General features: G+C 54.2%; 3 protein-coding genes across 3 annotated transcripts; 1 reads left to right on the forward strand and 2 right to left on the reverse strand.

The window, feature by feature from the left end:
- Window positions 1-832: 832 nt before the first annotated feature.
- On the reverse strand, window positions 833-9,571 carry POLDIP2 (DNA polymerase delta interacting protein 2). The gene is made up of 11 exons (XM_063146771.1): window positions 9,387-9,571; window positions 8,533-8,614; window positions 7,678-7,775; window positions 7,360-7,456; window positions 6,464-6,539; window positions 6,232-6,339; window positions 5,609-5,745; window positions 4,540-4,566; window positions 4,234-4,359; window positions 3,574-3,653; window positions 833-2,847 (listed from the first exon to the last, which is right to left on the reverse strand). The coding sequence occupies exons 1-11, from the start codon at window positions 9,569-9,571 to the stop codon at window positions 2,733-2,735; spliced, it is 1,131 nt and encodes a 376-aa protein (XP_063002841.1). The 3' UTR covers window positions 833-2,732.
- Window positions 9,572-9,628: 57 nt separating this feature from the next.
- Window positions 9,629-14,441, forward strand: TMEM199 (transmembrane protein 199). Its single transcript, XM_063146773.1, has 7 exons — window positions 9,629-9,770; window positions 9,948-10,208; window positions 10,706-10,779; window positions 11,080-11,169; window positions 11,745-11,787; window positions 13,309-13,421; window positions 13,690-14,441. The coding sequence occupies exons 1-7, from the start codon at window positions 9,629-9,631 to the stop codon at window positions 13,783-13,785; spliced, it is 819 nt and encodes a 272-aa protein (XP_063002843.1). The 3' UTR covers window positions 13,786-14,441.
- A 1,519-nt stretch (window positions 14,442-15,960) lies between these two features.
- On the reverse strand, window positions 15,961-16,783 carry SEBOX (SEBOX homeobox). Its single transcript, XM_063146774.1, has 3 exons — window positions 16,693-16,783; window positions 16,399-16,586; window positions 15,961-16,299 (listed from the first exon to the last, which is right to left on the reverse strand). The coding sequence occupies exons 1-3, from the start codon at window positions 16,781-16,783 to the stop codon at window positions 15,961-15,963; spliced, it is 618 nt and encodes a 205-aa protein (XP_063002844.1).
- Between the last annotated feature and the right edge of the window lie 4,151 nt (window positions 16,784-20,934).

Genomic DNA, 20,934 nt, shown 5'->3' on the forward strand with positions numbered 1-20,934 from the left:
AAGCAGTGGTGTGTTGGATCCTGGAATGGATCCTGGTTATGTTTTCCATTGATTTGTTAATTGCTGAGGATCTGGAGGAACAGAAGACTCAGCAAAAACTTAAAGGTCAACTCTACACCTGGACATTGAGTGTCATAATTGAATAATTGTCTGATTGTCTTCAATTAAGAGTTGCAAGGAGTTGCATCATTGTACAGGTTGTCTATAAAAGTCAATGTATTTTTAACTTCCTGTATAACTTCCGTGTCCCTCATGTGAGCTGTATTGACTGACCGTTTGTAAGTATTTGTATCTGTACTGCCATAACTAAATTATATATTTGCCAGTAAAAAGGTTTATTTTCACCTACATAAATCTCTGTCTTAATTCATGTCTTTGCTGACTTGGCTGAGAACTGCTGTAATCTCTGCTAGTCTATGTAGGGCCCAGAGACTTAACACAAAAGGTTATGTGCCAGAAACCCAGTCTGTGCAATAACTAAAAAGCTTCTAAAGCCATAACTCAACATGGTGATGGTGGCAACAATTGTAGTCCTTAGGGAGCACTGGAAAAAGCCCTGTGGTTCCAATACTGCAGCCTCCCCTAATTTGATGTATTGAACTACAACTCCCATAGTCCACAACCACCTGCATGCCCCCCCTCCCATGTGGTTCTTGGGGGTGATGGAAGTTGCAGCACCAACATGCCAGGAGGGTGCCAGGCTGAGGACGCTCCTGTAGATTTAGGAGGGCCGAGCCTCTCCTGGCGTTGAGCTTGTGTGCGTGGCGGACAGCATGGGGGAAGGCCGGCCGTCTGGCCCACGCAGGGGAATCCATGACGCTGTGGCGCAGGGTTTACTTTAACACTTTTATTGGATAGAGATTTGTTTCTTTACAGTTATTTACACAACAGCCTCTGACAGTCTGGAAGCACTAAAGGTGGCGTGGGGAGGGGGCATTGTCCCTCCCAGGTGGGGTGGGAGAACAACAGCCTGAGGGAAGAAGCAATCAAGGGAACAACACAACCCCTGCCCATGTCAAGAAGCCCTCCATGTGAAAATGGGCCCCGGTTGGCAGGGGGCTTCCTATCCCTCCACCACTTAGCGCTGCCGGCCTTCATCACTGACCACCAGCCAAGAGCAGGGCTGAAGGGAGGCGCTTTCCAGGAGACACTGCCTTCTGCCCCGATCTTGAGCCTCAATGGGGTGGGGGGGTGCGCCTTCAACCAAAAGCCTCTGGCAGGCACAAGGGCGAAGAGCAGAAGCCAAGCGGGGGGGGGGGGGGGGGTGGCGTCCACGTGGCTCTGGCGAGCTCCCTTTCGGCCAACAGCCGTCCCCCGTGCAGCCCGTTCGGCGCCTCGCGGGAGACTCAGCCACCATTCATGGCAACACTTACAATTTCACTGCCTGCAAAAACAGGCGAAACCAGTTACGGCAAGGGAGAAGCAGGCGGAGGAGCGCATCCCCCATGCCCAAGGCTGACCAATGCACACACCATGGCTCCCTTGGCCGACGTGAACCAATTTTAAGCTGCCTGTGTGGCTTCAAGACAACCAATCTTCGATAGGTATCACTTCCCTGGCAACTGGAGTGATACCCAAAGGGGGAAGCTATTGAGATTCGATACGAAGCCCAGGAGAGGCCGTCGCACCTCCCAACCTGGAGATGGCACTTGTCACTTCGAGCAGGAAGCAACATGCAGCGGCCGCCCTGGTCCCAGAATCGCCATAGTTCACACGGGCCTTGCACTCCTCTCTGACGTTTTGTTTGGGAACAGAGCTCTTAAGATTCACCTCCCCCCCCCTCCCCAAGAAGACAAGAGCAGCTGGGAGCACAACAACACCGCTGAGGCCAGAGATGCTGCCTATGGAGCAGCTGTCCCAGAGCGGCAAAAAAGCAGCTGGGGAACAGGAGCCGTCTTCCCAATTCTTCACTGCAGCAGGGACAACCCAGCCAAGGCCTTTCAAGCATCTCTAGAGAAGAGGGATTTGGAAGAAGACATCAAGGTGGGGAGAGAGCAGTCAACTTGTGGTAGGCAAATGCTGCTGCTTTGGGGTCCCAGAGGATGGGTGGGGCAGAGCTAGAGGCACCCCCTACCTTAAAGAGAAGGCACAACATCCTTCCCCAACCGGGCGCCCTCTGGATGTGCTGGACGACAACTCAAACTGACCCGTGGCCGGGGAGGATAGTTGCTGTAGTCCCAACGCACCTGGAAGGCGGCAGGTTGGGGGAAGGCTGAGGCACATCCACTCTCGCCTGCCTTGGGACTCATGACACCACCAGGAGGATGGGTGAGGCCTTCGGGTTGCAGAAGGAAAACCGGGCTGAAACTGGGCACAGGGCCAGGGGCGGTTTATTCATTCATTCACACACACACACACACACACACCCCGGCCTTCACAATTCAAAACAGGGTCTGCACAGGGCAGGGAGCCCTCACAGCTCCAGCAGCAGTAATTTTGTTCTAGGCAGCCCAGCTAGAACATTCTCTAGGCACCTGAGCATGTTGTAGAGGAAAGATTCACAGGGCTCGGCAACCACAGAATTAAAAGTTCAGAGCACATCCCTACCTCTCAGCAACTGTGAAGGGGTAGGAGGAGAAGAGGAAGAGGAGGAGGAGGAGGAGGAGGAGGAGGGCGGCCCAGGATGTTTTAAAAAACCAGAACTAGCTTCAGCCCTTGAAGACAGAAGAAGAGGGTGTTGAGTTGTCCTGGAAGGGGTGGGGTGTTGGGGGGCTGGTTTCCTGAGGGCTTCTCTACCAGTGGAGGCCAGAAGGGGGCGTCTTCTCATCCTTATTGCTTTCCAGAGAGAAGGGCGGGATCCGGACGTCGAAGTGGGATCCGTCGGGCCGCTCGAAGCGGAAAGTGCCCCTGTGAAGCCAAGCAGAGACCGGGCGTGAGGGGCTGGCCAACAGCAGCCTGCCCCCAGATGTGTTGGAATGGAATGCCCATCGTCCCCTGGCCCATACGAGAGAGAGGGGAGGCAGAGTTATGAACCGCTGCTGGTTTTGAAAACAGGTCTGCTGTCAGGCAAAACAAATGGGGAAGGAGGGAAGGAAGGAACGGCCACTGTGTGAGAGGCCTGAAGCTGGATCGGAGCAAAGGGGGCCCCATCCCGTCCAGCGCCGTTTCTCAAAAAGGCCAACCAGATGCCCCGGAGGGAGGCCCAAAAGCCTCCCATGAGCGCAACAGCACCCTCCCTCGTGTCCCCCAGAAGACCGCCTCTGACACTACAAGCAGCACGCAGCCATCGGGACTACCAGTAGCCACGGACGGCCTCCTCCTCTTCCTCCTCCTCCTCCTCCAGGAATTTATCCCCCACTCCTTTTAAAGCTATCCGAAGGGGAGGGGCAATTCCAGAGCTTCACTCTGCGCTGAGTGAAGCTGTCCTGCCTTCTATCTGTCCTGAATCTCCCACCATTCAGCTTCACGGGGTGACTCCGTTGGGCCCTAGTATGGTCCACTTTCTCTACCCCTAGCACAGAAGTGACCGGAGGCCTCCGTCTCCACCACACCTCTGAGGCCCAGGCAGGGGGAAAAACTGTTCTTGCTCCTCACAAGCCTCCTGGTTCCACAGCAAGCCTCCTGGTTCCTTACCACATGTGACCACTGGATGCCTGCAAGGAGACGTGGCTGCTGTACTGGAAGGCGGGCTGTTCTTTGGATAAGACGGGCTCCTGAGGAGACAGAAGGCAACGATCCGTCAGGCCTTCTCTCTTTGAGCACTGAGGAGCCAGCCAAAAGCAATGCCGTTACAATGTTTTGGAGTGTTTTTATCTTTTGCTGTGCCTGGCTTTTTTTTATATTGGACATTTTCAATTGGTTCTTATCTGAAAATCGTTTGCTTTAATGAGGAGTGCTTGGTATTTCTATCCTGCTGTCTTATGGTTTCTAACCCTAAAAGCCACTCTCTGTGTGTTTGTGTGTCTATGGGTGGAGAAGCAGGAAGGAAATAATAAATCAAAGTCAGTCACATCCCATGCAGGTGACAACGGGAGGAGCGGAAGGCCGCATGGAAGGGGGACCCCCGGAAAACTACCCTGCTGCTGCCTCGACTCCCCCACCCCCCGCCCATGCTCCCAAACGCTGTAACAGTTGCCCTGGAGCCTCCTGGCTTGCCCAGCCTTCCTCTCCAACACCTGGAAGAACAAAAGCCATCTTTCCCGATCCGGTGCCCTCCCGATGTGCTACACCTGCAGCAGCACGGATGACAGAGCGCCGCTGCAGCCAGCAGCAACCGCCTCAGGTGACACTTACGCGTCCCACGACCCCCCGGCCACGGACAGTCTCCAGGGTGCCGGACAGGCTGAAGATCCGCCAGTGCCGTTCCCGGAGCTGCACGACTTCGTTGTTCAGGTTCTCCAGGCGGATACAATAGCGCCACTGGAGAGCAGAGGGAGAAACAGAGATGCCATCAGGACAAGTGCTCATGGCAAACAGCAGCCAAGGCTTCTTGTTGACATGGTGCCCAGGTCTTGCCAGCCGAGGGGTAGGGGCCCTTCCAAGACTCAGGCCCCCTTCAGGCCACCACTGAGCAAAGAAGCCCACAGGAGATGCACTCACCCAGTAGACGTGGGAGTTCTGGGCTTCCTGTCAAGGGAAAAAGAGAAGGGGGGAGTTGTCACGACTCTGAGCTCGTCTCACAGCACCACGACGTCAGCAGCTGGCAGAGCTGCCCCCCACGGAGTGCCCCAGCCCAGTGAACACGGTGGGAAAGGGACCAATGCGAGGCAAAGAAGGGCGGGCCAGGATCGTCCAATATTACAATGGCATTTACACAAGCAGGCAGGTCGGTTTTATTCAGGAGGGGCGATGCTTATAGGGGGGGCATGGAGCCTCTGAGCCCCAGCCTCCCTCCTGCTCCGAATATGAGGAATGTGAAAATGGGTGTCTGCGTGAGAACGGACGCCTGCTGCGTATTACGCGTGAGAACGCTCATGCAGGTCTGCGTGCCTGTGAACAAAAGAGGGTGTGATCCTCCAGCTGAAGAAACCTCCCCACCCTGGCTGGAAGAGGGCGTCCAGCTGCCCCAAACAAACCCTGCTCGGGCGGTGCTGCCAGAGAGATCCACCTGGACCCGTGGATCTCTGGCCCGACCCAGCATGACAGCTCTTATAGCCTTGGGATCCTAGGACAGTTCAGGAGAGAACCAGCTACGCACCATGTGGGGACCCTAACTGAATTCGGGTTGCAAAATCTGAGGGTTTAGGCTCTTGGGTCCAACCCCCTGCTCGGTGCAGGGATCCAGTTTTAAGCATCCCTGGCAGATGGCTTCCCAGTCTCCGCTTGAAGACTTCCAGGGATGGAGCACCCACCTCGTCCCTAGACAATTGGTGCCATCGTCTGACTGCTCTGACGTTTTTCCTGGTGTTCAACCGAAATCGGCCCTCCTGTCACCGAAGGTGTCCTACAGATTTGGATGATGGTGAACAGGTTGCGGCCCTCTTCTGTGCAGCACCCCTTTGGGTACTTGAAAAGTGCCTTCGTATCCCTTCTCAGTCTTCTCTTCCATCTTTCTTGGTGGCTATCTATTCCTAACCGGGCCCCTTTCCCCCTGGCGCCTCAGAATCCCACCGCCGGCTGCAACGAGGCTTCCCTGAGCTCCCAGTGGGCGCACAGCCTAAGCCCTTACCCGCATGCCCATGTAGAAGGGGATCACCGTGACCCGGATGTTCTCTGTGGTCTCCCGGTGCACGTCGGAGAGCTCCAGCCACGGATGGTTCTTCTCCTGCCATGCGCACAACGTATCCCTCGCCACGAAGGGAGGAACTAAAACAAAACAAAAGGATTTCTGAGGGAAACAGCGTCAGTAGGAAAGGCAATTCGCCTGCATGGAACAGACGTGGGAGAAGGCTTTTGGGAAACAGTGGTTTTAAAAATAAACCACTCATCTTGCATAAAACAAAGGAAGACACCAGGGGGACGGGACATCCTGCCCATGGGCCCCCAAATCTGCAGAGCAGTTTGTTTGAACACTCAAACTGAGCTATTTGGACTTTTGCCCCCTAGAGATCCTGAAGCTACTACATGTCCCAAAGGCCCCAGCAAAGGGAACTTGACGTCTGCTTAGTCAGCCCTCCCTCCGGAGCTCCCAGGGGCAACGGGGTCTTTCTCTGCGCCGCCTTCTTTCTTCCTGAAGAGGAGCAGCGCTCCCAGCAAACCCAGCGTGTCATCCGTGACGCGGTTCAGCCCCATTGTTGGGGACGTGGGGCCTTCGTGGGCCCTGGCAGCCTTTCTTCCCGGGGAAGGAATTACCTTTCGCCTGATCGTACAGGAGGAACCGTTCAAACAGCTCGTGCTGGATGGGCACCTGGTCGGTGGACGTGTATGGGAGGATGTCTTCGTGACTAACGTAGTCAAGGCCTAGAAAAGGACCCCCGAGAGAAATGTGCACACCTCAAGAGCAGCCCTCTGGACAACTTCCGCCCAGCCGTGGTGGAAAGTTTTTGGGCCCTCCCCAGCCGACCGCCCCCCCCCCCCCGCTCACCTGGGATCGCGTAGAGGGCTCGGCTGTCGTCATGGTTTGCTAAAAACGTCACCGCTTCTGTCTGTGACCTCTGAGACTGAGAAAGGACACAGGGATGGCAGCACTTAAGGCCACAATCCTACCGACGCTGGGAGCAAACCCCATTGAACACCATGTGGGATTTACTTCCAAGTCAGCATGTGCTATAAGGTCTGGTTGTTATTTTGGTCTCACGGGCAATCCCTATTGTTTCTTCTATAACCATGCCAGCCCCCGCTTCCATCTCTTTGCACTCTACTACTACAGGTAAAGTGGACGGTGAGAAGAGAGGGATGGCGGTGGCGCTTTACCTGTGGAATTCTCCCCCAGCACCTGAGCTATCTTTTTTAAACACCAAGCAGAGACTTCTTAAAAGCCTGGGAGAATGAAGAACTTTTTACATCTTTGCAGCCGCTTTAAAGGTATTTTTGAAAACTTATCTGTTGTCTGATATCTATTGACCGGTTACATTCTACTTGCTGCCGGGTGTGACATTATTTTGCCGACATGTCAGTTTTAGCTGCCCGGGAGGCTAACCAAGGAAGTGGGGGACATAAAGGGAATAATTAAGCAAGAAAATGACCATTCCTTGATCGGTCTGGACTTTGAAAACAGAGCCACAAAGCAATCCTACCGACATGAGCAAGAAAAGACTCACAGGAGGAGGAATATGAGGGTAGGAGGAAGAGAGAGAGAGAGAAAGAGGCCTCTGCACATTTAGTCTACCTACAGCAGCCTTCCCCAACATGTAGCTGTCCAGATGTGTTTGACTTCAACTCCCAGTATCCCCAGGGCAGCCAGGTTGGGGAAGGGTGGACTACAGACGTCCTACTATCCCCTTCTTCAATCTAGAGGGAAAAGAAGGTGGAAACACTCACTATGTGAGGGCAGTCGCGAGCATCTATCAACACCTGGTAGTAAGTGTGTGTCTTGCCTTTGACTTCTTTGGATCCATGCCCCGCCGCGTTCTCGCCCCTGCAACGAGACACACACACACGCACACACACCTTTCTTTCAGGAGCTCTTTGGCCAAACGTACAAGCAGCACCAGCTCCATTTCCCCTTTGCAGCAAAGCCTGTTCTGCTTCACATGGGGTTGAACCGCCTCCGGCATGGAACAGCACAGCTCGACTTTAGAAGCCCCCGCCCCGCCTCCTGCAACTTTCGGGGGATCCTGAACAATTGCAAATTCTTACTTATCGGGCACGGGGGAAGCAACGTCTCGGTCGTACAGCCTGGCTTGCCAAGGAAACAGGACTATCCCCCGGTATCCAAATACACTGTGGAGAAATAACTGAAAGAGAAAGGGGTGAAGGAGCTGGTAACACACCCCAAAAGGCAAAGAGGAACAAGCTTCAAACGCATCATTTCTAGACAAGCAAGTAGCTTTTAACTGCAGCTTGCTGCTAGCTAAACCAGTAAGGTAACTATACTGCTACCTTCCTTCGTGGTAAGTCTTCAGATGCTACCTAAACAGAAGACCCTGCCAGCATGGCCCAATGCTCAGGAATGCTGGGAGCTGAAGTCCAGAACACCAGGAGATCTACTTTCTGCCCACGCCTGACCTAAACCACAGACTAGGAAGGCCAAAAAGAACAAGGGCCCCAGCAACAGGTCACGCAAAGTGATGGTGCCAAAAGCCAGAACTTCAGCTTTGGGCAGGGCACAGAATTCAGGGCAGCCTAGCAACAAGCCCACAAAAGTTACTAGCTCTCGAACATTTTAACTTGCTGGACAGTCCTCACATATCCACGTTCAATCACTTGCGGTGCACTGGGGGCTTAAAGAACTAACGGTTATTTTTGTGTGTGTGGAAAATATGTCTCCGTCTTGGTTGCCTGGGGACAATTTCTATTCATCACAGGCAACCAGGCAAGGGGCTACATCTGGGGTCTGGACTTACCATTGGAGTCCAGTGGCCATAAAAGAGGAGCACCTTCAGGCAAAGCCAGAGACTGCAGTGATTCCCAAGACACCGCCGGTCGCACCGCCACCAATCGCTTGGCTTTGCGACATCCAACAACTCCCTGTCCCCCCACAAAATCATTTACCTGCCCCGTCTCATATTTGCCCTGCTGTTTTGGCACTTCAAATACACCGACCGTCTCCAACACTTTGCCCTCAGGACGATTCCTGGGGTGGAGATACAGAGAAGAGACGTGTTAGACTCACCCAATGTACTTGCCAGCACGGTCAACCCTCCAGATCAGTTGGACGACAACTCCCATGGTTTATGGGGGTTGTAGTCCACCCAAAGGGCATCAGATTGTGGAAGGATGAGCGACAGAGTCAGAGTCTTTCAAGACTGAGAGTCCTGCAGCTGGACTCCCTCCCTCCCCTCCACAAGTAATGCCAAGAGGTCACTCTGAAGCAAAGCTCCTTGCTAAAGTTTAACCACAAAGCTAACTGTGGCCACAACGTTCACCGGCTGCAACGGTTGGCTAAAATTCACAGAATGCACCATAAGACCCAAATGGATCCTTCCTAGCCAGGAGACGTCTGCCTTGGGATACTAGGCGCGAGACCAGCAAGGAGCACAGGGGAAGCTGTCGAGGGGCCGTGTTGCCTCATGGACCCCCTTCCCCTCTGCCCAGCAGACGGACAAGGAACGTGGCCCTGGGCAGGGGCGCTGTCTTTATGCCACAGCACAGGGGCAGCACCTGCTCGGAGCCCCTCTTCTTCTTCTCCCCACCCCCACCCGGGAGGCCCCCGGAGCCCAGCGGCCACCTGTCTCTCTGGGACACCTGTGGAGCAGAGGCCCATCAGGAGACCTTGATTCAGAAAGGGGGTCCAGCCCCTCCTGCAAGCCCCCCCTTCGCCTATAAGCCTCTCCCCTCCTCACAGCTCCTCCCACTAGCCCCTCCCCTCGCGGCGTGTGCGGGGGAGGGGCGGGCTGGTCACTCACCGCGAGGAGAGGAGGCGCCTGGGGGGCAGCCCGGGCCACGCCCACCCCCCTGCCCAGGCCGCCCCACGGAGCCCCCGCCCGCTCCACGGCAGGCAGCAGCAACGGGAGGAGGCCGAGGCGGCCCTGGCCCGGCCCAGCGCCGCCGCCGCCACCAAGCACCGGCTCCGCGCCGCCGCCGCCGCCATCGCGCCGGAGAGAGCGATTCTGCCCAGCCCTCAGCAGCCACCGCCGCGGCCCCCACAATGCCCCGCGCGCTGCCCCCCTCGACCGGCATCCTTTGCGCGGGGGCCGCTCTAGGCGACGCCCGCCGCAGAGAGCGCACTTCCGGTTTCTTCCTTCACCCCCACAGAGTTAAGAAAATGGTAGAGTGGCCCCGCCGGCTACGTGGGTGGGCAGAGAGCTTCCGGCACACCCGACGTTGAAACGGCTGACAAAGGAATAAATGAAAGCGGTCTCTTTAAAACGAGAATAATGGGGGGGACGCGAGCAAGAGGCAGCTCTGGCACGATCTCCAGGGTGGGGGCGGGAAGGTGGGCGCGACCCCGGAATCCGCCTCCCCAGGGAACGAGGCGCCCTCTCTTCCCCTTTCTCTGCTCTATGGCCCCGCCCTCCAACCCGTCGCCGGACGTCACGTGACCCCGCCCCTCAAGATGGCGGCCTCCCTGCGAGCTGGAGAGCCGCTGCGCCGGGCCGTGTCGGGCTCCGGGCTGAGGGGGCTGTCGGAGGAGCTGCGCGCCGAGCTGGGGGCGGCGCTGGCCGAGGGCGACCCCCGCCTGCCCTTCGCGCTCGCCCGGAATCTCCACCTGGCCCTGCGGGAGGCGGGTGAGCCCGAGCTTTGACCCTCCCACCCCGGGTCACGACCTTTTGACTTCCAGGGCTGCTCCAGGATACCGTGACCTCTGACCTTCCCCCCCCAAATCCCTTGTACGCCTACCCTGGAGTAAATCCTTCCCCAGCCTGGGCCCCTCCTGATGCCTTGGACTACAACTCCCATCAGGTCCATTTTGGATGGCCATTCCCAACCCCGTGTCTTCCAGATGCGGTAGACTACATTTCCTATCAGCCCCATTCTGCTTCCCCTCCTGGTGTATTCAACTACAGCTCCCATCATCCTAGCTAGCATGGCTCGGCCCACCCTGGTCTGACTCCTTGATCTCCACGGCTGCACCATGACACCATGCGCCAGTGACCCCTAACCTTTTCCCGTAAATTCTCCCCCTGTACATCTACTCTGGAGTAAATCCTTTCCCAGCCTACCTCCAGCTCCTTCGAACCGGAATTCGTGTTGAAGATGGGTTTGTTTTGTATTTGGCTCCCAGGTTCTCAAGTATATCTTCATGAACTGCTGGAGGGCAGTGAGATCTTCCTTCCTGAAGTGAAAAAGCCTCCCAGGGTTTGTATCAGGCTCTGTTTTTGCATTTTAAAAAGAGCAGGAAGCTCAGTGGTTTCTGAGGCATAAAAGGCCCTCATGAAAGCCACCTTGAGTGCCATTTTCCAGGTAGAAAGTTGTGGGACAAATCGAATCAACAGAATATAGTTACAAAGGGAGTTGTTCGCATCTCTGAATACACAGCTGTAAACATATCGTTTGAAAGCCCAGGCCAGACTGGCCCAGGAAAAAAAGCATAAAATAATGGAGTGGCATTAAAGGAAAAACAAGGATTGCCGATTTGTAACTGTGCTTCTGTTCCAGAATCCAGAATTAGAGGCCCGGCTGGAGAAGATCAAGGCAAAGCTAGCCAACGAGGAGTACAAGAAGATAACAAGGAACATCAATTGCCAGGTGAGGGGAAGATGCAGGACTGAGATGTCCCTGTTGTTAAGATCAGTTGTACCTTGCTAACTTATCTGCAGATATCAAGTGATATGATCTTGAGTCAGGATGGAACAGTAGAGCAACAGCAAGGACCTAAAATCAATATGTTAGGATTGCAGGTTAACCTATTGGATGTTTATATTTGGGAGAGAGATGTGTTTTATACGTTATGCTTTTATCTGTATGCTGCCCTGAGATCTTAATGATATAGGGAGGGATACAAATGTTTTAAATAAATAAATAAATAAAAGAGCCAAGGCTGCTTCCTTTGGGGAGGGGCTGTAGCTCAGGAATGGAGGCCCTGATTTGCTTGTAAGAGGTCCCAGGTTCATTCTCTATCATCTTCAGGTAGAGTTGGGTGAGAATCCTGCCCGAATCTCTAGAGAGCGTTTGCTGCTGGTCAGTGCTGGGCTAGATGGAGCAAGGGTTTGTGATTGGTAAAATGGGATGGGGATCTGTTTGCTTTGGGCCTGAAGCTGCCCAACATGCACAGCCTGGTGCATTTGAACAAGCTGCCACATTCTCCTTCTCTCTCCTTCTAGGAACTGAACCGCTATGGCACTCTGGCTGATCTTGGAAGGCAAGGTGCGTTTCTGTTGCGAGAACTGGACAGTCAGGTAGCCTTGGTGCAGCCAGGAAAGAAAGTCTGGCTTCTGGCTTTTCTCAGAGGTGGAATTTCTCTTCTCCCTCTCCCCGATTCAAAGGGCACCATTTGGTGAATTAAAACTTCAGCACAGATAGGTCACCCATAAGTAGGTTTAGGTTTGGACTAAAGCAGGTTTAAAGTATTAGTGCAGCCTTCCTGAACCTGGGGGATGCTGGGAGTTGTAGTCTGGCACATCTATAGAGGGCACCAGCTTGGGAGAAGAAAAGCAGGAAAAGGACTGTAGAGAGCGGAGGGTCTGCTGCCTGGCCAGTGAAACGGGATGAGGCGGTTTTGTTTTCCAGTTCAGTTGCATGTTTGGCAGAAAGTATGCAAGGTTAAGATGGATTGGTGCAATGTAGATGGACAGAGCTCTTTTGAGAGAGGTAAAGGGGCTGCTTTTTATATATATGTGCCTGGGCAAGGTAATGGACTGGATGAGGGCTAACAAACTGAAACTCAATCCAGACAAGACGGAGGTACTGTTAGCGGGTGGTTCTTCTGTCCGGCGAGGTGATGTTTGCCCTGTTCTGGACGGGGTTGCACTCCCCCTAAAGGATCGGGTCCATAGTTTGGGGGTGCTCTTGGATCCAGAACTGTCACTTGAGGCACAGGTGAACTCAGTGGCAAAGAGCACCTTTTACCAGCTTAGGCTGATATACCAACTGCTCCCTTATCTGGACAGAGATAGCCTAGCTACAGTTATCCATGCTCTGATAACCTCTCGTTTGGATTACTGCAATGCGTTATACGTGGGGCTGCCTTTGAAAACGGTCCGGAAACTTCAACTGGTGCAAAACAGGGCAGCACGTTTACTAACAGGGACTGGCCGACGAGACCACATTACGCCAGTCCTTTTCCAGCTTCATTGGCTGCCAGTCCAGGTCCGGGCCCGATTCAAAGTGCTGGTATTAACATTTAAAGCCCTAAACGGCTTGGGGCCAGGTTATCTGAAGGGACGCCTCCTCCTGTATGTACCTGCCCGGACCCTAAGGTCATCCTCAGGGGCCCTTCTCCATGAGCCCCTGCCAAAGGAAGTGAGGCAGGTGGCTACCAGGAGGAGGGCCTTCTCTGCTGTGGCACCCCGGCTGTGGAATGAGCTCCCTAAGGAGGTTCGCTTGGCACCTGCATTATATGCTTTTAGACGCCAGGTGAAGACTTTTTTATTCTCACAACATTTTAACAATCTATAAATTTTAAATAACATGGTTTTAAATTTGTAATTTTGCATTGCTGCTGTTTTATACTGTTGTTTTATACTTTGAATGGTTTTAATTTTTGTGAACCGCCCAGAGAGCTCCGGCTATTGGGCGGTATAGAAATGTAATAAATAAATAAATAAATAAATAATATATATATAGGAGTAATCCAGAATTCCCAAACAGGTTTACAGTAAAGTTCCAATGGCCAGCCCCCGCCCCCTGACTCCCACGTCACCTGTCCTGTCTCTCTTCCTTACCCAGTCAGGTCCACCAAAGCCCTGTATGTCACCATATTCAACTTCATTGTCACCGTGGGAGCTGCATTCGCCTGCACTTTTCTGGGTAGCCAGTACGTCTTCACGGATATGGCACCGGTAAGTGGCAGATTGGGAGGGGGGGTGCAGAAAGACCTACAGGCAACTGTCCACCCCCTCACATACACTTTATTTTAAGGCCACTGTGGAAGTGTCTGTGATTTGCCCACTAGTTCATGTTTGCGATGCATGAAAGAGAGCCAAAGATTTAGATACAAAAAGCTGAGGACGCACCTCCTGCGTCCTCCTGCCAGATACAGGAATGGGACTACAAATGGGCAGAAGAACTGACCTGCTTCCCCCCCCTTTGTTTCTTCCTTCCTTCCAGCGTGTCTTGTCGGCTGTGATCGTGGCCTCCGTGGTGGGTTTGGCAGAGCTGTACGTGATGGTGCGGACAATGGAAGGGGAGCTTGGGGAGCTGTAGGCCAATGGCTTTCCTTGTCTGGGTGCCCAGAAACCCCTTCCTGGCTCACTTCTGCGGCTCTCCCACCTTGCTGCTAGTCTTGGATCTGAAGAGGCGGGGTCAGCGGCGGCCAGAGATCCTCCATAACTCCCGGGAAGAACCGCAGAAGGAGGAGGGGACCAGCTCCTTGCATCTTGTCCTCCAGCCAGCTGTTCACTACAGACAAAACCTTTTGCTATCACACGATCACTCCCTTGGTCCTGTGTAAGGCAAGGGCCCCAGACATTGGCATGCAGGCCCCTCTCCTTCCTCTCGCACGTGTAGCCTAGGTTGTTGGTCACAGCTGCCCAGGGCTTCCCTACAGCAATCGAAGCTGCAAGGGGGCATAAGTGGGAAAGCGGCTTCTCGCCAGGGATGGACAATCCTGCTTTATGTCCTCGTCACTCCTAGTCACCGAAGGACATCGTTCTGCTCAAAGACCTGGCCCCCCCAGGCACCCGCAAAGGCTCCAGGGCTGTTCCCGCTCTCCTTTGACACTCTCTCTCAACCTGGCCTGGGACTCGTCCTTCAGTTATGACAGTGAACCTGGCAACCAGCTACTTCCCCAAGCCCCTTCTGTCTCGTGTAGAAAAGTGTGCTTCTACTACTGTGTGCAATAAACTATCTGACCAAAAGAACTTTGCAAGCCGCATAACAGCCCCTGCGGGAAGGTTGTTCTGCCACCTAAGTAAGGGAACTTGGGGTGCCCCCACCCCAGCTTAGTCTTCTCTCTGCTGTACAGTGGTGACACCAGGGAAGCAGGTCTCGGCTAAACATTAAGAGAAGTTTCCTAATAGTGTTGGGCAGTGGAGCAGGCTGCTTCAGGAGGCGATGGGGTTTCCTTCCCCGGAGATAGAACCTAGGTGGCCATCAATTGTACAATTCTTGCAAGGAGTGTGGGGGCTGGATGGCCTCTATGGACCCTTTCAGTTGATCTCTATGGGTCCATTCCCATGTACGCAGCCATGTCCTAGCAGACAGGAGCAGTTCCACCTGCCTCTCTTCTGTTGGAGGTTCCCCCCAAACTAGGCCTTGCTTTTACTAGAATTGGACACAAAATGAGTCCATTATCTACTGCACCCCATTAACCATGCACAGGGAAATTCACACATCTACATGTGAGTGAGCTGGGAGTCTTCTAGCCCAACACTCTAAAACTGGCCTGTGGAGCTGAGCAAAAACTGGGCCCAAATTAACCAATTCGTGCTCCTGTTTTATAGATGAAGTACACTGAGGCCAGCTGGTTAGTGCTCCTATTTAACAGATGAGAAACACAGGACAGCCAATTAGCACTCCAGTTTTACAGATGAGCCAGAAAGAAACCCTTGGCGATCTACTAACTGGGCGTAAGCCTGGTGCTCTCTGGGTGTACTGGAGCATGCTGGCCGGGCATTGATGAGGTTGCAGCCCAACACATCTGGAGGGCACCAGGTTGGGGAATGCTGCTCTAGGGATTGATCCAACGGCCATCCTTCCAGAGGGGTTAAGCGGTGGGCACCGTTCCAGAGCCTTCTTGGGAAGCGTTGATTAATGTTCTGATGCCCGCTAAGCCCCTGCTGGAAACACACACTGCAATATTAATAGTGTCGCTACGTGCAATTCCAGGGGGGAGCTGGGCCCTTCGGCTGCCCCGTCACCGGGATTAGGTGATGTAGAACAATCATCTGCGGATCCAACCCAGAGATTAAGGTATTTTCCCTCACCGCAGATTAGGTGGCATTACCAGCGACTGTGGGCTCCAAGCCCTCCCCTTTCCTCTCCTGCATTTAGGGATATTGGATGGGCTTGGGCAGTGCATCTCCCCCCGCCCCCGCCCCCCAAATCAGAAATGAAAGTGATCCGGCTAAGCCCTGAGGGCATCACAAAAGCATCACTTTTATTGAAGTTACGAGAGAGCTTGAGAGGGAGGGGGCAGGGGAGGCCCCACAGATTAATTCGGCAAGGTGCGTGTTGGGAGTGGGGGCGTCATATAATCCCTGGCCCCCAGCCCCTCCCCCTCTTACAGGAGCCTGATCCATCCAGGGGTTGTGTAGGGGTGGGTGGGGGTGGAGAGACGGGGAGAACCTGCTCTTCCCTCGCCAGCCAGCCCGGCCTCGTCCCTCTACCGCAAGCGCAGCGGGGACTCCCGCTTGCGCGACGACGGGGCGCGCAGAAGCTCTAGAACTCGCCAAAGTTGGCCACCAGCGCGGCGCTGTAGATGAGGTCCGAGATGGAGCCCAGCGAGGTGCGCGAAAGAGCAGCCCACGCCGCCGCCGCCGCCGGCCCCTCGTCGCCCACCTCCTGCCCGGCGCTCCCCGGCCACCGAGGCGGCGGCGGGGGCGGGCCAGCCGCCTCCTCCCCGCGGCAGAGGAAGACGGACGGCGAAGGCGCAGCAGCCACAGGCGCTTGCCCGCCACCGCCGGCGGCGCCCGGGCGGGGCGGCTTGCTGACGGCTGAGGCCCGACGGAGCGCGGGGCTGCTCTTGATCCTGCGCGCGCGCCGGTTCTGGAACCAGACCTGGGGCGGAGAAGCGGGCGGTGAGAGGGAGGAACGGGGGGGTCTGCGGGGGCCCCGACGGGCGCCCCTTCTTCCCCCGCCCCGCCCTGCCCCGCTCACCTGGATCTTGGCTTCAGGCAGCTGCGTGCGCTCGGCCAGGAGCTCCCGGGTGCCGATGTCCGGGTAGGGCAAGGCAGCGAAGACGCGCTCCAGCTCGCTCAGCTGGCCCCGGGTGAAGGTGGTCCGCTTCCGCTTCCTGGGCCCCGCGGCAGGGCAGCCGCCGCCGCCGCCGCGCTCCGTGCGCGCCCCTGCGGGAGGACAGACGGGACGGACGGGCAGCGCACAGGGCCAGGCAGGCCGACCGGCGGGCGCCCCCTTTGCCCCCACTCCCGCGCCGCGGGCCCCTCAACTCACCTCGGTCGGCCTCCTCCTCCGTTCGCTCGCCCGCCGCCCCGTCGGGGAAGAGGAACGGGGGCGCCGCCCGTAAGAAGCGAGCCCTCTCCATGGTCACGCTGGCTGCGCTTGGCGCGCCGGCTTTTTATCCATTCCCAGCAGGGACCGCCCCGCTTATTCCACCCCCTCCAGCTCGGGATGGCTCCCATCTGGAAGCCCCCCCCCCCCACTTCGATAGTAAGCCAGAACCAAAGGCGCTATCCAAGGTGCTGAACACAGTTTCGGGTTCCACACTTTGGATAGAATCATAGAATAGTGGAGTTGGAAGGGGCCTATAAGGCCATCAAGTCCAACCCCCTGCTCAATGCAGGAATCCACCCTAAAGCATCCCTGACAGATGTCCATCCAGCTGCCTCTTGAAGGCCTCTACGGTGGGAGAGAACACCACCTCCTTAGGTCACTGGTTCCATTGTCATACTCCTCTAACAGTCAGGAGGCTTTTCCTGATGTCCAGCCAGAATCTGGCTTCCTGTCACTTCAGCCCATTATTCCATGTCCTGCACTCTGGCTCCTTTACAGAGTGGGTTCACTGCCCTGCTGAAATAGGAGCCACCAGCCTCTACTGGAGAAGGCCTCTCACCCAAACACAGGCCTAGATGTGTGGGGAGAGGTCACCACTGAGGGAAAACTCACAGGGCTGCCTTTTAGACCATGCCCAAGCAGAAACACACAGGGACTGAGTTAGATACCTGCAGTAGTGAGAGTCACCTTCTAGAATCATCCCTCCAGAGGTGTTGGACTACAGTTCACAGCATCTTCCAGCCAGCTGGTGGATGCTGGGAACTGTAGTCCAACACCTCTGGAGGGAGCCTGGTTGCAGAAGGCTGATGGATATGTTGTAAATTCATCTCCTCTGCTGTTGATGGTTATGTTGTCAAAATGATACCTTCCTCCACACACAAGAGGATCAGTAATTTTTTTCATGGGACAGGCCCCAGTGTTAGCAAAAATATGGGGGGGGGGAATCTTCAGGGGGAAATGTAAGTTTTGGAGTGAAAAAAATACAGCCTGTGAAGAAACTGAGGTAAAAGTTGTGTTTTATTTTAGCCCCTGGGGGACCAAAGAGACTAACAGCGACAGAAAAATACCTGGTGGTCTTTCCTGATGGCACAGTAGCTATGGCAAATGGGCCCTTACTGGAAAGGAAGCCAGCCAGGTTCTCTCTATTTATAGGGGAAGGGGGATTGAAATTGGGACCACCTGACTGGGGAATAGCTGAACATTCTAAAGATGCTGGAGGAGGAGGAGGAGGAGGAGGGTCTTCACAAGAGACTGGGAAGCCAGGAGAAAACATCAGCTGGAAGGAAGAAGAGCTACAAGAACCACAGGCTGAGCTGGGAACACAGGAGGTGGAAGCTGAAGGAGGATGGCAAGGCAGGAGAGGAAGACGCCTGCAGCAGCCTTTGGAAGGAAGACCCAAGGCGTGATGGCATGGAGGTTGAGCTGCTGCTGGACCAGGCTGAAGGCTTATTTATTGATTGATTGATTGATTACTTTTCTATACCGCCCAATAGCCGAAGCTCTCTGGGCGGTTCACAAAATCAAGCAAAATCTGGGGCACAGCACTGAAGGCGGAGCTGCACCTGCATATTGGACCTGACCGAAGATGTCAAGGCAAGGGAAGCTTGAGTGACAGCACTGATGGAAGTGAAACCCAACCAGAAAGAAGACTGCCTTTCAAGCCCTCAAGTTGGGCCTCAGAGTTCAGTGGGTGGAGCTTGATAGGGGCCCTGGCTCAAGGCTGGTTGAGGTTAGGAGCTATGGCGCCTAGCACCTGATTGGTAATACAAACTGTAAAAACCCTGTTTTAGAAGTAGTAACTGTCCTTAATTTATATTTCTTCAGTTTTTGGGCATCTCTGATCTTTTCTGTCTCATGCCTAATAGGCAGTTATTTTAAGAGAAAGGGTGCATGTGAAATAAAAGGGGTGTAGCTCAATGGTGGCAGTGGGAGGGGGGAAGTGATTATTACTCAGTGGTGAGGCGTGAGCCTCCATGCTTGGGAGACGGGGTGGGTTTCGGCCCCTACCCCAAGACCCAGGTTCGCTCTGCAGTCCAATGAGGCTCCAAAGGCTCAGCTGCAGGTCATGACAGGCACTTTGTCAGAAGTTACTCACGAGGAGGCCTTTGCGCTTGAGGAGTCCTCTCCAGCAAGCAGGCCCTCCTTCACCTGGTCTTAATCTTGAGGCGTGGTCTTTTCGAGGACTAAGTGCTGGCTCAGCACCCCCTCTAGCTCAGGAGTTGAGCTCTCTGCCTCTGCATGAGACAGGTCTGATGGCACCACCCCTGAGAGGTCTGGACCCTCTTGGGCAGCTCTGAGGTGCTCTGAAGCAGCCTGTTTCCTGAACATCTGGCTCCAACAGATCAAGCTCTTCCTCTGATGAGGAATTTCTCAGGGTCTGAGGCAGAGCCAAAGCCAAGGATGCTTTCACAGCATCTGCCTACCGAGAGCCTCCATCCGGCGCACGCACGTGCCCTTTGTGAGCTATGCTGCTTTTATATCAGGGGGTGGAACCTGTGCTATGCAGCATTGCCAGTGGTGGGGGGTGATGGGAGTTGCAGGCCAGGACATCTGGAGGCATTCAAGTTGCCCACCCATGCTTTATATCATAAGAACACAAGAAGAGCCCTGATGCTGGATCGGACCAAGGGTCCATCTAGTCCAGCACTCTGTTTGCACAGTGGCCAACCAGCCATCGGCCAGGGATGAACAAGCAGGACATGGTGCAACAGCACCCTCCCACCCATGTTCCCCAGCAACTGGGGCACATAGACCTTTTTATTCTCCCAACATTTTAACAATCTATAAATACATTTTAACATGGTGTTTTAAATTTGTAATTTTGCATTGCTGCTGTTTTTATCTGGTTGAGCTTTTATATTGTATTTTATATTATGGTTTTATACTGTTGTTTTATACTTTGAATGGTTTTAATTTTTGTGAACCGCCCAGAGAGCTCCGGCTATTGGGCGGTATAGAAATGTAATTAATAAATAAATAAACAAATAAATAAATAAAATAGGCTTATTGCCTCGAATACTGGAGATAGCACACAACCATCAGGCCTAGTAGCCATGGATAGCCTTTGCCTCCAGGAACTTATCCAACCCCCTTTTAAAGCCATCCAGATTGGTGGCCATCTAGGAAAGCGTTAAGCTAGAAGACCCCGTTGAGCTAGATATAGATATAAAGATAGATATATACAACTGTGCAACAGGTCCATTTTCCCTTTGAGCCCAGCAGGGGGCAGACTGAGTCCAAAACAGGATCTCCACGGGGCCACTTAGTGCCTGAGAGGTGTGGGGCAAATTCTTCCGCAGCAGGTGGAGCTGAGCGTGGCTACTGCGGAGTCCAGATCACGCAGGTGAGTGTCTGCCTGTGTCTCTTGTGGGGACAGATCCCTTGACTCCCTTGAGAGAAATGTGCTGGGATCATTTCTGTGGAGCCCTGTGCTTTCAGCTACTGGAGGATGAGACTGGAGGACATTTTGCAGAGGAAGAATTACAGGAGACACCATGCAACAGTGAACAAGAGGCAGAAGGTTGGTTGACCAAGAAGAAGAGAAAAGTAGTCGTTGTGGGAGACTCCCTGCTGCATGGGATTGAAACCCAAGTATGTTGTGAAGACCCATGGACTCGCCAGGTGTGCTGTCTCCCTGGAGCACAGATTAGAGATATGACTGAAGGGTTACCGAAGCTCATAAAGCCCACGGACACATACCCCTTTCTTCTCATCCATGTGGGAACAAATGATGTCGCCAAGCGGAGCTATGAAGAAATCGTGTCAGACTTTGAAGCTCTGCAAAGGAAACTGAAGAACTTTGGGGCCCAAGTAGTTTTCTCATCCATCCATCCCTGTTCTTGGAAGAGGATTAGAAAGAGAAAGAAAAATACTCCAGGTGAATGACTGGCTACGAAGGTGGTGCTGACGTGAGAGTTTTGGATTTTGGGATCACAGGCTACGCTACTTGGAACATGGACTGCTGACAAGGGATGGATTGCACCTCACAAGGGCTGGAAAGAATGTGTTTGGCTGCAGCATGAAGGATCAGGAGGGCTTTAAACTGAATCTTACGGGGGTGGGAGACATAAACTGAGGCAACAATGGATGAAGGCCAATGCACCACAGTACAGAGAACAGCTCCAACAGCGCCCCAAAATAGCGTCCACAACGATGTAGGAACAAAGACTGTAATCGATCCAA

The sequence above is a fragment of the Elgaria multicarinata genome, chromosome 22, assembly GCF_023053635.1.
Source record: "Elgaria multicarinata webbii isolate HBS135686 ecotype San Diego chromosome 22, rElgMul1.1.pri, whole genome shotgun sequence".
Taxonomy (NCBI): domain Eukaryota; kingdom Metazoa; phylum Chordata; class Lepidosauria; order Squamata; family Anguidae; genus Elgaria; species Elgaria multicarinata.

Excerpts from the sequence above, each read along its gene's own strand:
- SEBOX (XM_063146774.1), bottom strand. The coding sequence starts at position 16,783 with ATGGAGAGGGCTCGCTTCTTACGGGCGGCGCCCCCGTTCCTCTTCCCC. Across the intron at positions 16,587-16,692 it reads GGAGGAGGAGGCCGACCGAG|GGGCGCGCACGGAGCGCGGC; the intron begins GTGAGTTGAGGG and ends GTCCTCCCGCAG. Across the intron at positions 16,300-16,398 it reads TGCCTGAAGCCAAGATCCAG|GTCTGGTTCCAGAACCGGCG; the intron begins GTGAGCGGGGCA and ends TCTCCGCCCCAG.
- POLDIP2 (XM_063146771.1), bottom strand. The coding sequence starts at position 9,571 with ATGGCGGCGGCGGCGGCGCGGAGCCGGTGCTTGGTGGCGGCGGCGGCG. Across the intron at positions 6,540-7,359 it reads CTCGCGACTGCCCTCACATA|TCTCAGAGGTCACAGACAGA; the intron begins GTGAGTGTTTCC and ends GTCCTTTCTCAG. Across the intron at positions 5,746-6,231 it reads CCTGTACGATCAGGCGAAAG|TTCCTCCCTTCGTGGCGAGG; the intron begins GTAATTCCTTCC and ends GTTTTGTTTTAG.
- TMEM199 (XM_063146773.1), top strand. The coding sequence starts at position 9,629 with ATGCCCCGCGCGCTGCCCCCCTCGACCGGCATCCTTTGCGCGGGGGCC. Across the intron at positions 10,780-11,079 it reads AAGTGAAAAAGCCTCCCAGG|AATCCAGAATTAGAGGCCCG; the intron begins GTTTGTATCAGG and ends CTTCTGTTCCAG. Across the intron at positions 13,422-13,689 it reads TCTTCACGGATATGGCACCG|CGTGTCTTGTCGGCTGTGAT; the intron begins GTAAGTGGCAGA and ends CCTTCCTTCCAG.